The sequence below is a fragment of the Sus scrofa genome, chromosome 13 (assembly GCF_054392235.1).
Source record: "Sus scrofa isolate SSC_HxYL_T2T_F1_AM1 chromosome 13, Sscrofa_HxYL_maternal_Yorkshire_Landrace_v2.0, whole genome shotgun sequence".
Taxonomy (NCBI): domain Eukaryota; kingdom Metazoa; phylum Chordata; class Mammalia; order Artiodactyla; family Suidae; genus Sus; species Sus scrofa.
Genome location: NC_139395.1, coordinates 215,722,936 through 215,738,090, shown reverse-complemented (window position 1 = coordinate 215,738,090; position 15,155 = coordinate 215,722,936). Strand labels below are relative to the sequence as shown.

The following is a 15,155-nucleotide window of genomic DNA, read 5'->3' as shown; positions in this document are numbered from 1 at the left end:
CTGTGGTGTAGGCTGCAGATGTGGCTTGGATCCCATGTTGCTGTGGCTGTGGCGTAGGCTGGCGGCTACAGCTCTGATTAGACTCTAGCCTGGGAACCTCCATATGCTGCGGGAGTGGCCCTAGAAAAGGCTAAAAGACAAAAAATAAATAAATAAAGAAATAAAAATATAAGGTTACTCTGATTAGTGGGTAAAATTTTATTAACACTTTCACCTCTGGTGATTAAAGAAAATCTTGAAGCCTATTTTAATAAAATTTGCATGTCTGATATATTTGGCTGATTTGTTACTAACAGGAATAATCTAAAAAGTACAAACAAAATTTTTTAAAAGAGGATTTGGGGATTTGACATTCCTTTCAATACCTTACTTTTCTATTTAAGACGACAGAGAAAAAAATACACACTGTGCTTCTGCCTAGATTTCCAGGGCTAATCGTGAACAGGAGGCTGATTTGAGGGAAAAGTGTGTTGTTGCTTATTTAAACAGTTCACCACGAAACACTCCCCAGACACTCACGCAGGCTCACGTCTGTGCGAAAGTGTTTTTGTAGCTGGAGACTGATACTGAGACAGTCCCGCCAGGAGATTAGGAAAAAATCAGCTGCTCGACACAGTCAGTTTGACTTATTTTAAAGAGACACTTTTCCCAGCAACATATACGCAAAAGACACTTATACAGCCTTCTTGGAAAATGGTAGTGGATGACACCCTCCGCTTTCAAAATTATGAAGCACAAAGTTTTCTGTCCGCATTAGGACCAGAAGGGATACAATTTAAATTGTCATTCTGCCTAGATTTCCTTTTGTGGCATTTATCATGAACAGGAGGTATATTTGGTTACCTGGCCAATCTTGTGGTCATTACCAATTACTGTGCTCAAAATAATCATTTTCATGTCCCACATTAAAAGAGACAAATAACAGAGGTGTAGGATGCTAGATTGAGCAGTCAGATGGGATGAATTGGAATGTCCTGGTATGGGTACAGTGCTTTCGGATGGTCCAGGAACTTCACCATGACCAAGAATCCCTAACATGTGCCCACCAAAGGATGCTACTTGAAGCAACTTTTGTGCTATCTGAAGGACAGTGCTAATGAAACTGGGATAATAAATCACAAAATGGGCACTTGAGTATGTTGCTCACAACAATCCTGAAAGAGGGGTGGAACAGGCATTATATTTTTATTTAAGTTATGGTGTAGTGAGGTTAATGACCTGCCCTTATCAGACAATGAAAACCATATAACTGAATGCATTCCCTTTTTGCATGGACTGCTAGGGAGCTCAACTCTAAATTTAATATTCGGTGAAAGCGACTCTACCTAATTTAAAGTATGTGAAAAGTTTTGTCGTGTTTGTGACCTTATTATAAGATCAATCAAAGGTCTTATAAGTGATGATTAAAAAAGTTACGTAATCTGGCCAAGGCAGTCAGCCACAGATCAAGTCAGAAGTAGAAACCAGGCTGGGTCCAATGAAAGGGTTTTAAATAGTTCTAAGTATTCAGAAAATAATAAGGTGGAAATTCAGAGAACAATAACTTTGGAAAATATAAAAAGAGTAAATTTCATCTTCCCAACAGTATTTCCCATTCTACAAGTACACGAATCCTATGCACCACATATATGTAAGAGTCAAGCCTTAGTAAATCTCATCTGGGAGACCTGGTATCATAAAAAAGAAGAGAAAAGAAAATACCAACAATTTTCATATGTGATCCACTTTAGAAGACTCTGCAGAAGAAACACACAGGCAGAGAAACCTGCTTGGGTATGGATGAGGATATACATCCATTGGAAAAGAAGGGTATAAACAAATGGAAAGTCAAAAAAATATCTTGGCAGAAAAAGAAAAGGAATACACTAGATGTGGCTTTCCAAATTGGTAATATTGTTTTTCAATGAGAAAACCCAAGCCAATTTAATCGGCAGGTTTTATTTTGGCTTAACTACACGAGGAAGCTGGTGCAATACAGATTATTCATGTGCCTCCTGGGAGCCCATTTCCTGTATCTAATTAACTCTAGTGCGTCTTCAGTTGTAACGAAAAAAAAAAAAAAAAGCACTCTGATAATTCGCAATGTAAGGAAGCATTTAGCCCTTAAATGTATTTTTTAAAATGTGACCGTGATCCGTGCTTGTTAAATCAGAAATAGGAATGGCAACAGACTCCCCCACCATCCAGACCTGCCATGGCCCAGACAGCAGCCAAATTCTCTCCCAAACCCTTGGCTTGATGGGATAGATAAAGCTTTGTGCACCTCTTTCCTCTGGGGAACGAACCCTTTTTTAGAAGATTCCAGAAAAAAAACGGGAGTATCTAAATGTTCTAAAGAAACCAGGACCTTGCTGGGCAAAACAGTAGTAAACCGAGTTTTATGAGTTTCTATCACAAGCATATAAAATGCTTTACTGAAACGACCACTGAACTGGAAAAACTCAGGAAAAATTACCCTGAATTCCATGTGAACACTCATAAATCTACCCCGCTTTTCTCTCTCCCCAAAGCACATTCTGCATAAAATCTATGTTCTATATCAGCCTGCCTCCCCCCCCCCTCTCCCTCTCTCTCTCTCTCTCTCTCTCTCTCTCTCTCTCTCTCTCTCTCTCTCTCGCTTTCATAGCAACTCACAATACCGCGTGCAGACCATCAAATGCGAACTGAAAAATCTCCCTTTGTGAAGCTCTCGTTAGCACCAGACAGCTTCTACTGTATAAGCGGAGTCCAGGCTATCAGACTAAGGCTGACTGTGGCAAAGATATTACTAGGCATTAATCCCAGAGGAAAAAGAAAGTAAAAAAGTGAAATGTAACCCGGAGAAGAAAAGCCCTAAAGGAGACGATTTTGCAATTTTGGATTACGTCCATATACAAAAACAGACACTCGGACAGACTCATTTTCAAGTTGGGTAAGGCTGTCAAGTTCCACCAACACTTAATTTATTATTTTAGTTGTACATAAAATTAGACAGTACCCACCTGAGACAAGCCTAAATGTACAGAAGCGGTTTCCGAAATATACATGATTTTGCCATCAGATGCTACCACAAAAACAAATCCATCCAAAGTCTGTAAAAGAAGAAGCATCAATGTAAGAGATAGCAGACATCAGAATTAAACCTGACTGTTGTACTGTCACTAGGACAGAAAAATATGCAAAATATTATCATCAACGCATATTCATTAAATACAGAAATGAAGCGGGGGGGGGGGGGGTACTTGAGAAGGGCTGTTGGTTTAGTTCCCCAGCCAGACTCTCAAACGCTTTTAAAACACTTTAAAAACAGTCTTACATCCACATCACAAAAATCATGCAAAACATTTGAGAATTCCTATCATGCTCACTTTAAACGTAGTAGCTTTATTGTTTGGGGTTATTTTAGCACTTAGCACAAATCCGGAGTTCTATGGTACTTAGGGGAAAAACTACCAGTGTATAGACCATTTTATGTCATAATTGGCAGCCGTTTATACCACTAGAACATATGCTTTATTTGCCACAAATTTCTAGTTATCCTTAAGTACCATTTGAATAATAAATTCTGAACAGTACCACTCCCCAGAAAATAAAACACCAGGTTATTTTTACATAGACTATGGCTACAGAATTAATTACTTGGAATTTGCAAGAGATCAAACAACCTTTGCACAATTCAAGGAGGAAAAGTATCAATTTCTGAAAAATGAAAACTACCTAAGTGATATTCTGTTTTTGCCTAAGTTGGCTAGCCCTCAAAAAAATAAAATTATAAGAAGTAATGAAGACAAATAAAAGGTAACGATTATGTGTGGCACGGATAAGAACACTAAATTATTTTTGAGAAAGGAAACTGCATTTTATTTACCCATTCATACTTTAGAACCAGAACCAAAGAAAAGCAATAAAGCTGGTGAAAGACCCATACAACCCACAACGTTGCCCCCATAAAAAATATTCCAAATTAATTTCTGGCCACAAATTCTATTTTTACAACATGTAATTGAAACCAGATTACCTTTGGTTTTTCTTAATCCTCCCCCTCTTTGGAGGGGGGCCTAAAAAGAATGTAGAAGTGAAACTTGAAAGGTATCCTTACATCCTGCTGTCTCAAATACAGTTTTGCTGCAAAAACTTCTTTGCCAACTAAGCTATCATTACCTTTCCCAGTGCTGAGGATGAAATCAGCATCTTCATTATAAGCCTGACTTTCTAACTCAGCTACAAACTCTTTTCCCAACCAAACCCCTTTTCAAAACTATTCAGCAATTTCAAATGTTTCCAGCGTCTTGGCACATTTTGCATTCTTGCTTAACCCCGGAATCATTAAAGAGATACATTTAATGAAATGGTATCAGACAGCTAACCATAGGAGTAAAAGAGAAAAAGTTATCATAATTAAGTTCTGAAAATTGCCCGTGGTAACTTGAGAAATAATATTCTTAATGGAAAATGTCAGGTATGCCTTCTTGGCTGTAAATGACCTAATGCTCTCGCATGTATATTAACTGCAAAGCCGCCCATCCACAGACACACTCCGGAATTAATTAAAGAAATGTACAGTGGAGACACGTGTGGGCTTGACTTTGCCACGGGGTTTTCACTAGAGCTCCCTGGCACTTAAGTTGTCCCCGATATTAGTGTCACTTATAATATACAGCAGCATCAAACATGCAAAATACGGCGCACGGAGCTGGAAGCGGGCTTGACGGCAGAGCCCTGGGCGCGCGGGAAGGGCTCCAGGAGCGCCGTTTACCCGGTCGGCTCCCACACCGCTGGCTTTCTGTTCGAAAAGCCTCGGGTTTCAAATACATCCCTGGGATCTTCTCTTCCCTGGCGCACGCATTTTTAATTTTTTTAAAAAAATAAATCACAGTAGGGCATCTGGGGCAAAAGAGTTTTCAAAAGATCTGCTTTTTTGAAACGCGGAGCCGATTCGCTGACCCCAGTCGCAGAGTACTGAAGCCAACTTTTTTTTTTCTTTTAAAGAAAACACAAAATAGAAGGAGGAAATGCAAAATAGCTCTCGGCAGGCATTTTTCGGTGGCAGAGACGAATGACGGGAGGGGGAATGAATCGGGTCGTTGATGAGGCTCTGTAAAGGGCATTTAAAAGATTCCGAGACGCGAGGCGTTGCTGTCCCCACCTAGCGCCAGCCGCGTACTTGGAAGTGGCCGCTCGTCCGCACGGTTACCCATACCCGAGCCCCAGACACCGCGGGAGAAATTCGAGGTCGGGGGCCGTTCTCGCCGACTGAATGACTGGGCCAGGGCCGTTAAGCGGCTCGCTGGCCACAAACCCGGCAAGGGTTTCCTCCGTGAGCCAGGTGACCCTGGAGGCTGCAGGACCTCTCGGGTGGAACAAGGCTCCCCCATTTGCTGTGTGACCTCAGGCAGGTTGCTTAACCATTCTGTGCCTCAACCTCTTCCTTTGAAAAAATGGATTTAAAAATAGAACACATTCTAGGTGGGTGGTGAAGGGCTGTGATACAGTAAGATTTAGAATAGACTCTGGTCGGTAGTAAACTCAGTAAATGTCAACTGCTAATATTCAATTACTGATGCTGTCTCTCCTCTATTGCAACCTCTCCAAACACACACACAACTGTCAAACGTTTAGAGCTGCCTCACTCTGATCACTCCAACTCTGGTGTCAGCTCCTGGCACAGAGCAAGTGCTCCATAAAAGTTTGCTGAGGGAAGTAAGGTTGGAAGGGACTTAACCACACCCAGGGGTGCCCTCCTGGGCTAGAGAGTCCTGGGGCTGGGGCTGGGGGCAAGGTGAGTTAGGTGCCGGCTTGGTGGGAGGCCACCGAGATTGCAGTGGTGGAGCAAAATCCACATCCGGTCCCGGCCTCGGAGAGGCATTAGGGGAGCCTGAGTCTGGTCGCTGCCTCTCGCCTGGCAGAGACGTCTGCAGCCTGGGGGCGGCCCAGGGAGCCGCCCGGGGTTCCTGGAGGAAGGACCCCTGGAGAGGGGGTGGCGGGGTCCGAAGGGAGCCCCCCACCCGGGCGCTGGCCAGGGCCACTGGCGGCGGCGGTGGCTCTACTACCTGCAGCAAGTGCGATCCCAGCTCCTTGGCGACGCTGTCCAGGGGCCCCGCGCGGCTGGGCTGTCCCCACGCGTCTCCCAAACCTGGACGGGGAATAACACAAACCAGTAAACAGCAGCGCCCAGCGAGAGGCCTCAGCACCCAGTATCCCGCCCGCCGGCCGCCGCTGTCGCCCCTTTGCCTTGGATTAAAAAGAAAAAGGCCAGAGAAATTCCCGCCAAGGCCTTGGGTCCAAGCCCGCCAGGCCCTCAGCTCCCATGGGTCACCCGCGTGCTCACGGCTCTGAAATTGTAGTTTGATGTGAAATGCCACAAAGTAATCTAATCTGCTTCGAAATCAGCCATCCTCGTCGCCAAACGGCGGCGATATCGATTTGACCAGTAAATATCCCCCCTAGGGCCCTTCTCCCCTCCCTCCCCTGTGGGGCAGCAACTCTGCATTTTCCCAAAGACAGAGAGGCCCAAACTTAAAGCCCTGGCCATCCTGGAGGCAGCTCTTCTTGCATTGAAAAAAGAAGAAGAAAAAAAATATCTTTTTAACCTCCTATAATCCCCCCAGACTCTCCAGCCACCATGGATGCCTCAGACGGACCCTCCTCAAGTCCAAGGGCTACAGCCTGGGAAGGGTTTTACCTGGGGGCTTCCCGAAGGCCAACTCCCAACGCGCCATCGGCGGAGCGGGGGATGGGCGAAGGCGGGGAGAGAGACTGGACGGCAACTGGGAGGTATTTGTTGTCACATAATTGAAGCCTCACGGCCCCTCCACTTCTTAGCTGTTCCACCCAATTCTCCAGGTGCTCCCCAGCGCCTCCCCAAAGGCCACCAGGGTTGCAGAAAGCGCACCGGGGAAAGGCAGCCCCGCTCAGCCGAACATGCCTCTCCCGCGCCCTCGGCTCGGCTGCTGTGACCCCGGGGATGCCAGGCTTTCCTCTACACACTCGGGAGGAAGCAGGAAAGCCGGGTGAGACTGCGGCTCTAAGCCGAGCTGGGAGAACATCTAAGCCGCTCCAGGGAGTCCTTTCGCTGGGGGCCACTCCAGTGAGCGCCACAGCCCGGGTCCGAAGGGGCAAAGTCTGGTGACCGCTGTCGTAGCATCCCTACCCCCTGTGAGGATCGACTCCCAGGCACTAGACCGGCTCTCGCGCCTCTCATTGGAACTGCGACCCCGCGGAGTGAGCTGTGGGTCCCGCTGGTGCGGGCGCTTCCCCTCCTGTCTGACCGGTGCCCTGCCCGCTGCTCCCGGGAGTGCCGACCAGCAGCCAGAGCGAATCCGAGGATCATTCCCAGGACCGAAAAGCCCCTCCAAGCTGATGGTGGGTGACGAGTGGGTTGCGGAGAGTGTCGCACAGGCACCCTGGGTCTCTCCACCGTCCAGGAGGGGTGCCCAGAACATCCTGGCTTCTGAAGCCCTTGACCCCAGCAGGCAGAAAACTCGGGGTGTCCCACCGAGAGCCTCTCCTCCCAGAGCCGTTGGAGACCCCTCTCTTGGCAAGTTCTACTTTGCAACTGAAAAAGGGATGCTCTAGTTCTCCTCCTGGGCTCTAGAATTACCGGCTTATCCCGGTCTCCCCCAAAGAAGGGGCTAATTTCCTCATATCCTGATCTCCCAAATAGGATCACCCCTCCCCCCAAGACTCCAGGGTATGAACCCAGGTATCTCTTTAGCCCTAGGAAATCACCGTCCACCGCACTCCCACTCCCAAGGGTGACCACACTGTGACCTTAGTACCGGGCCACTGGCTCTCATGTAGCTCCTTCCTCCCCATCACCCAAGAGGCCGACCTGGCGGCGGTGGCATTTACTCCATTTAACCAGAAATGGAAAGAACCAAAATTTAAAAGCCTCAGGGGCTTGAATGAAGACAGAATATAATAGGGACCCGGGAATTCTGCTGTCTGAACATGGACAAACTCGCCCTGGTAACCATCCTTTACCCCACTCCTGAGCCCGTCCCCTGGTTTTGGCCTCTGTGGCCTTGGCTCCTCCCAGGGTCTGGGGCTGAGTGGCCTGGGGAAATCTTCACCTTCTGGGGTAACCTGCCCACCCCCCAACCAGACTCTCCCACCTGGGTCTTCCAAAGGCTTCTTCCAAAGCTCTGGTCCCACATGCAAAAGTGCATTGGCTACACAGGACAATTTTCTGTAGGATTCAAATACCTGGACACATCGAGAGAGCCTCTTCTCTTATATCATTATAATTTTTCCTGTAATTGCCTGATGCCTCTGCTTTGCCAGCAGAGAGTTGGAGCTGGCACAAGAGGGGAAGGTGGTAAGAAGGTTCCCCTCAAGCGTCCCTGCCCCCATGCCACCTCATGGGTGATGGCGCTGCCAGCTCTTCCATTAGAAATCACTATGGGCAAGGCCTTTTCACCGGGCCCATAAAAATCTACTTTGGGTTGGCTGTAGAGACTAAGGTTAAGTTTTGCAACAACAACAAAAAATCATCTTGTTATCATAAAGCCAAATACACTCCTGGAAAAGTGAGGCGCTGGGCATGCAGCCCTTATCTGGACCTAACAAAGGGCTTTATTTATTAGAAAAACTAGAGGAGCAGAAGAAAAGACTGGGCTAAGCTCCTCCAAAGTTATTGGCCCTTGGTGGTCCATCTCCCTTGATTCTGGGAACTCTCCCACCCCAGTGACTGAAGGGGAGCAGGGGGAGGAGGTCCAAACCTGCCCTGGGGTTTCTGGCCAGAGCTTGGGGTCCCCCTTGCCTTACCTGTGCCAGCAGGGAAATCACATGGGGACTCTCTGCTCCTGGCAGTTCGGATGTCCAGGTCACTGGGGACGGGGGTCAGAGGAAAAGGGAACCAGGGATCCCTCCCCCCGCCCCCGCCTCTGAGGGTTTGTGGGGGCCTGCAGCTTGTACCCACACTCAGCTGGCTGTTTGGCTTAAACCCTGCCAGGCCCTGCCCATCACAGAAGCTTCTAAATATGGCCCCTCCTCTCTGTGTGCTCAGTTAGTCAGTCAACAAACAGCTCTTGAGCACTTGCTGTGCCAGGGCCTCAGCCAAGTTCAGGTCACAGGCCAGAAACATTAAACCACACAAATAAGATGATTTCCTAGTGAAAGGGAGGTTATAGAGGAGTTCCCTCAATGGTGAGACAGGGCCGCCCCACTCAGGTGATTGTACACACAAATTGAGAACTGAAGGAGGCATCTGGGTTTGCTCCTTCCTCTGGACCCAGGAGCAGGACTCACTGTGGCCGGGGACCAATGGGTCCAGATCCCAAGAAGGGTCTAGACTTGGATAAGAACTTCCAGGATGGACAGTGGTTCTTACACTTCCCCAAGGGCAACCTTGGACAGTGGTTCTGAGTGGCACTTCAGAACTTCCCAGGTCTTGGAATGCTTCATGGTCTCCAGAGTCCCTGAAAAACCTGGCCATTGCACCATTTTCCAAACTAGTGGTGGCAGGAAGGGGGTATGAAGGGGGTGGTAAGTAGGGGCACCCCCACAAGGCCTGGCTTGGCCCAACCGGTCTGGAGAGGGGAGGGGATTCTAGCCCATGGACTGCCTGGTGGCTGGCCAGTGTCCTACATGCTCAGACCATAGATGGATGCGCCTTGAGATCCTACCGCCTTGGGATGGGATGCTTAGACCTTGAAGGATGGGATGGCATTTTGGCTGAGCTGGTACTCAGGTGCTCGTGGCCAGTGCCATCCTAGCAAGGCTTCCGGGAGCACCCCTGGCCTGGTCTTGGGTGCTGACCCCCAGGGACTGAATCTGTGGTGGTGGCCACACTCCAGATCCTTGCCCCCAACTTCCAGGATCCGGCATCCCTGGACTCCCATCACCCGTGCAGAGGCTTCCTGTTCCCCGTCTGTGAGTTTTCCCTCCCAGACCGGGCGCACAGACTGGCAGGCCTCCAAGGAGAGATGGGGAGAGGGTTGTAAAAATCCACTTTGTTCTAAAAAATAAGTCTACTTTAAAACAAAAATCTGCGTTCTTTCGGGCTGCTTTAGAGAAAAGCCTCAGATCAGTAACCCCATGTCGGCTTAGGGTGAGGAGTTTCTCTTCACCAAACCCTCCAAATCAAAGCATTTCCATTCCCAACAACAATTTCCAGGACAGTCTCCCCACCCGTCCTCGACACTCAGGGGTGTGTGTGTGTGTGTGTGTGTGTGTGTGTGTGAAGGGTCCAGACAAATCCCTGGAACAATTCAGGCCTGCAACCCCACTTAATGTGTGTGAGTGACATTTTTGCCTCTTTGAAGTCAATGGCCTTGGATGAGTGTCACAGTCCTTGCCCCTCTCTCACCCACACCTGTCTGGGATCTCAGGGTGGGTGGCGGGAGGGGGAGGGGGAGGGGCTCTGTTCTCTTCCCAGAGTCAGCTTCAGTTTCAAGCTCCATTCCTGGACTGGGTCCTGGAGCCAGTCCCTTCTCTGGCCTTTTTGGTACAAGTGCCCCGAGGGGATGCCACCCTCGGCCCCAGGGCTGAGCACGGAAACCCCAGCTCCTGGGAAGGGGCCTGACCCTGGTGATTGGCCAGGGAGATCCTGAAGGTCTGACCCCCACCTTCTGAGGCCCAGCGATGACTGCCGTGCGCCGTAGTGGCAGAACTTGCCCTGCATCCTGCCTGGCATGGTCACCTGGGTGCTTCTGTGGTTCCAAAGCGCCCCCTCTCCTGAAGGGAAAACCACACTGCAGCGGGCAAGGAGACCCTGGGCCCCAGCGCTTCCCTGAGCCCTGTGAGCACCAGGCCTTCCCGACCAGGGTAACTGGCAGTTTTCAATTCCCGGTCCACTGCCAAAGCCAGCCTTGCTCGCCTGCCCTCTTCCCTGCCCACCTACCTCCCACTTCTCAGTCCACTGTTAAAGGGGAGAAAACGTGAGGAACAGCAAGACCGTCAGTCTTGTAGCTGCAAGCAGTGAATCCCAGAGGTCCACCCAGTGGGGCTTGCCACCTTTTAAGCCTCATCTGGCTCAGGAAAGGCAGTGAGCCCACAGGAAGGAGACACTGGGGTCAGATCACGTTAGATTTCCACCTGTGCTTCCTGCTTCCTCACACCTGATCCCAGGAACCCTGCACAGCGATGGAATTGCTACTGGGCCCATTTTACAGACAAGGAGACAGGCCCAGCGGGGCAGAGCGGAGCCTTGAACTGGCGGTCTAGGTTGCCAGGACGCCCACGCTTGCGGACTGGCCGCCCCGCGGAGGGTCCACCTTGGCCCCAGTCGCCTCTCTGCCCCTGCGCTGGGTCTCCTCCGAGCACCTCTTTCTCTCTTCCCGCTCGGCGCTCACTCTCGGGAGGGATGAAAGGAGCCGAGGCCGAGGCCGGAGGCCTCCTCTGCGCAGCTGGAGCTCAGGCGGCACCGCGGCCTTCCTGCCGCAGCAGCCACCGCCTGCCCGGGCGCCCCCGGCGGGATCCTGGGAAACGCCCGCCCCTCTCTGGCCTCAATTTCCTCAAAGACCCAGGGTTGGTCTGGCGATCCCCGCGGTTCCTTCGGACCGTGCTATTCGTTTTCTGACTCCCGAAGTCCTAACTTGGCTTCTAGATTCTTTTTCACCCAAGGGTCCCGCCTGCTCCCGGGCTACCGGACAGCGGGGCTGCGCTTGGCACATCCGTTTCGCTCGGGCATCTTTCCGTTCGCCGCCGAGGAGCCGGAGTAGAGCCGGGAGCTCCCGCCGCGGTGCAGGACCGGGATGGTCCTAAACCCTCCCTTTTGCCCTCGTCCTGACCCCCGTGGCTCCGCCAGGCCCGTTCCCAGTCCCGCACCACCTCCCCCACGGCGCGCACCCGAGCCTCCCGAGAACAGGTTCAATCAATGACGGGTGCTGCTTCCGAGCTCCCGCCCTGCGCCCTCCCGAGCTACTGGAGGGACAAGCGAGTTATTTTGCATAATTGAGGTCTTTCAAAACTCATCTTTTCCTCTGCTCCAGACACCTGGCTTCTCTCCGCTCCAATCCCAGACCGACTTCGGAGCTGCAGGCCCCAGGCCTCTGAGCGCCGGAAGGAGTCCGGAGGCCGTGGTCCGCCCTCCAGGCCGGCGCCCCTGCTCCCTGCTTCAACGAGGCAGGAGCGCTGCGGACAAGATCACAAGGTCCTCGCCATTTCCCATCCATCAGAACCTCGTAAGTTCAGGGCTCTTCCCAAAACCCTAGGGCCAAACAGCTCTTTCCGAGCCCTCGATGGTCACCCCCAGGAGACGTCCAGCTGCCTCTCAACCAGACCACGAGAAACAAAGCACAGGGGCTTGATGCTCAGGGGCCAGACCGCAGCCAACCTACCCCTGCAGCCGACTCGGGGCCAAACAATTCTGGCCTGGAGACTTGCTTTCTAGAGCTGGAACCAACAGACCCATAGGAGCAGTACCCCCACCACTTTCCAATTTTTAGCAGCTTTCCCGGAAATTAAAAAAAAAAAAGCTTATTTACGATTAGCCCTTTTCTCCAGACCTCACTTTGTAATTTCTGGCTTATTTAAAAATCACTTAATCTTCTGATGATATCTTTCTTTGTGATTTGTATTTCCAGTGGGGTGGGAGGGAAGGAGAGCAGGTCTATGTCCTGTCTGGGCTGCACACCTGCTTTGTAGCATGCGGATTAAGAAAATGCTCACCAAGCAAACCAGTTACTATCTCTCATCCCCGGGTGGGAAGGAGCGTTAGGCCTTATAAACTTTCACTGAAACTTCAGCAGGAGAGGAATCACCCCTACTTTGGTGGAGAGCCTACCAGTAGCAACTGAAACTCCCAAAGGGAGGGGCACCAGCGGGAGTAGGGGACCCTTGGTGCGTTGATCGGGGTTGGAAAGAGAAAGAACTTTCCCTTCTAAGAACTCCAGGATCTGGCGATTGGGTCACCGGCTCCTCCTCCGGGGAGGAAAGCGCCTGCCTGGCCGAGCAGCGCAGTTGGAAGTCACAGGCCAGACAGGCCACAGCTTCCGGCCCCCTCTGCCCTCGGTCCTGCAGTGCTCGGCTCCCCAGCCTGGCCTGCTGCAGAGCTGGAGTGGTGCTGGGGGACAAGCCAGCCCAGCTCCACCCGGGAGGCGGTGTGAAGGGCAGGGTGTCACGGTCTGGTCAACTCCATGACCCAGAGCCAATTACAGATAACCAGCTTAACTCACAGTAAAAAGGGTGAGCTTACTGACTTCAGATGGATCTCCTGGCCTGGGACTGTCTTAATATTAGGATCGCCCTGCACTGGAGAGACACCTGTCATGGTGCTGCAGTGACTTTCCTGTGCCCTGTGGCCGAAGTTGTCTCCTTAGACCAGAGCCGGCTTCTGAGGCGCCTCGGCCTGCAGGTCTTGGGGTCTGCCCATTAGGCCCCAGAGCAGAGTGACCCAGAAAGTGTCAATCCCTTCTGCCAGGCCGCAGCCACCACCACGGCTGGAAGGTGATCGGTTCAGAACCACAGGGACACCAAAAGGGACACTGTGGTGATCAGGCCTCCTCTGGTTCTGCTGCTCAGAGGTGCTGGTCCTGGCAGCCATGGTTACCCACAGGAGGTATGCCATATGCTCACCCCATGAGCCACTATGTCTGACCACTGAGAGCCTGCTGGACCCGTGGGCCCTGGGGACCTTTGCCCACCGTGGCACCTGCCCCTCCAGGCTTATAATTGCCACCTGGAAATGAAGCCTATGCTCAGGCCTGCCTGCCATTTCCAAACTAACCGCTTCCCTCTCTCTCCTGCCCCTCATCTCAGCTCATCTATTTGTAGGTTTCTCCCACACTGACCTCCAGAGCCCCAGCCCCCAGGAAGGCGAGCAGAGAAGAGACTGCCTGAGAGGCCTAAGTCTGAGGCCCAAGCCCCCACAGGTGCTCTGCTGGGCGCTGGGGCCTGCGCGGCCTGGGCCTGCTAGTGTATTTCACTCTCCCAGCTGGAGCCAGCAAGCACCCTTCACCCCCGGGCTGGGGTGCACATGCTTCCCTCCACAGAAAGAGAGGTAGGGAGGAAAAAGAAGGAAGAGTTAAAAAAGTGAAGAAAGGGAAAAAAGAGGGAAAGAGGAAAGGAAAGAAGAAAGACTAGAACAGACCCGTATGCTCATAGAACAATTCCTGATACGCCCCCCGCCAGCCCTGGGCCAGAAGATGGTCTGGTAGCTCCAGCAGCTAGGCCCCGGCCGCCCTCCCCAGCAGGAGCCGAAGCTCCCGGCAGGGCCTGTCCAGACATCCAGGCAGCGGCCGGGAGGCTCAGGCGGCCCCTCCGGGCCAGCTCCTGCTCCCCGCTTGGGCCCCCTAGCGCTCCCGGCCGCCTACCTGCGGCCTCACCTTCGGGAAAGACTGCGCGCATCTTCAGGTAGCTCGTGGTGAGTCGGATGATGGACGCCTTGTCCAGCTGCGAGGTGATGGCCGATGGCAGCGGGAGCAGCTTGGCCAGCTCATAAAACTCGCCATTTTCCTTCTCCCTCCTGGTCTTGGCCGCATTCTTGGACTTCTCCTTCATCGCGTCTCCGCTCCGGGCATATTAGACCCGGCCGTGCTCCAGGCCCGCGGAGCCCCGCTCCAGCAGCAGCGGCGGTGATGGGGAAGGGGACGCCGGGGGCCAGATGGGTCTGGGGCGCAGGCCGCGGGCAGGTGCGCAGGGCCGACCGAGGGCACCGAGACGCTCCTCCGCAGCCGCGGGCCAAGAGCCCTGGGCAACCCGGCGGGCGCCGCCCCGCGCTCCGCCCGCCGCCGCCCCGGGCGCAGCCTCCTTCGGGCTGGACTGTCCCGCGGAGAGCAGAGCCCCGGCTTCCCGCCTGCCTCCGCTCACTCTTCCTTCCTCCCTCCTCTTGTCTCCGCTGCCTTGGCTTTCCTTGGGGGTGAAGAGCGGCCCGCGAGGAGGCGGCCGTGCTGTTTAGTCCTTGACGGAGTGTTCGTACCCGCTGCCGCGAGGCCCCTCCGAGCAGGAGGGCGGCACGGGCGGCGGGGGCTGCGGAGCCATGGAGCGGGAGGGGAGCGGAGGCGGCTGGGGCCCGGCCCGGGAGCGCTCTCCTGCCCTCCCTGGCGGTTCCCTGTGCCTGGAAGCAGGGCGCCCGGAGCCCGCGATCTGTCGCGAGGCGCAGCAGCTCCGCGGTCCACGTGCGACCGAGCGGCGTTTGTTTATGGCGGACCCGCCTTCGGGCGGAGCACTCGGCCGCCGCGGCCCGGGGAGGGGGGGCAGGGAGGGGGGAGGGACCGCGGCGGGGGCGGGGGCGG

At 52.7% G+C, this 15,155-nt stretch overlaps 1 protein-coding gene across 5 annotated transcripts in view; it reads right to left on the bottom strand.

Moving 5' to 3' along the window:
- SIM2 (SIM bHLH transcription factor 2) overlaps nucleotides 1–15,071 on the bottom strand; it is a 50,051-nt gene extending 34,980 nt beyond the window's left edge. For 4 of the 5 annotated variants that reach the window (XM_084992132.1, XM_084992134.1, XM_021070968.2 and 1 more), the window contains exons 1-3: nucleotides 14,235–15,071; nucleotides 6,030–6,112; nucleotides 2,982–3,071 (exon numbers count right to left, since the gene is read on the bottom strand). In XM_084992132.1, the coding sequence (XP_084848258.1) occupies nucleotides 2,982–3,071; nucleotides 6,030–6,112; nucleotides 14,235–14,421 (360 nt within the window). In that variant the 5' untranslated portion in view covers nucleotides 14,422–15,071. The remainder of the gene's footprint in view (nucleotides 1–2,981; nucleotides 3,072–6,029; nucleotides 6,113–14,234) is intronic. The other variant, XM_021070967.2, reaches the window with a different exon arrangement.
- Nucleotides 15,072–15,155: the final 84 nt, after the last annotated feature.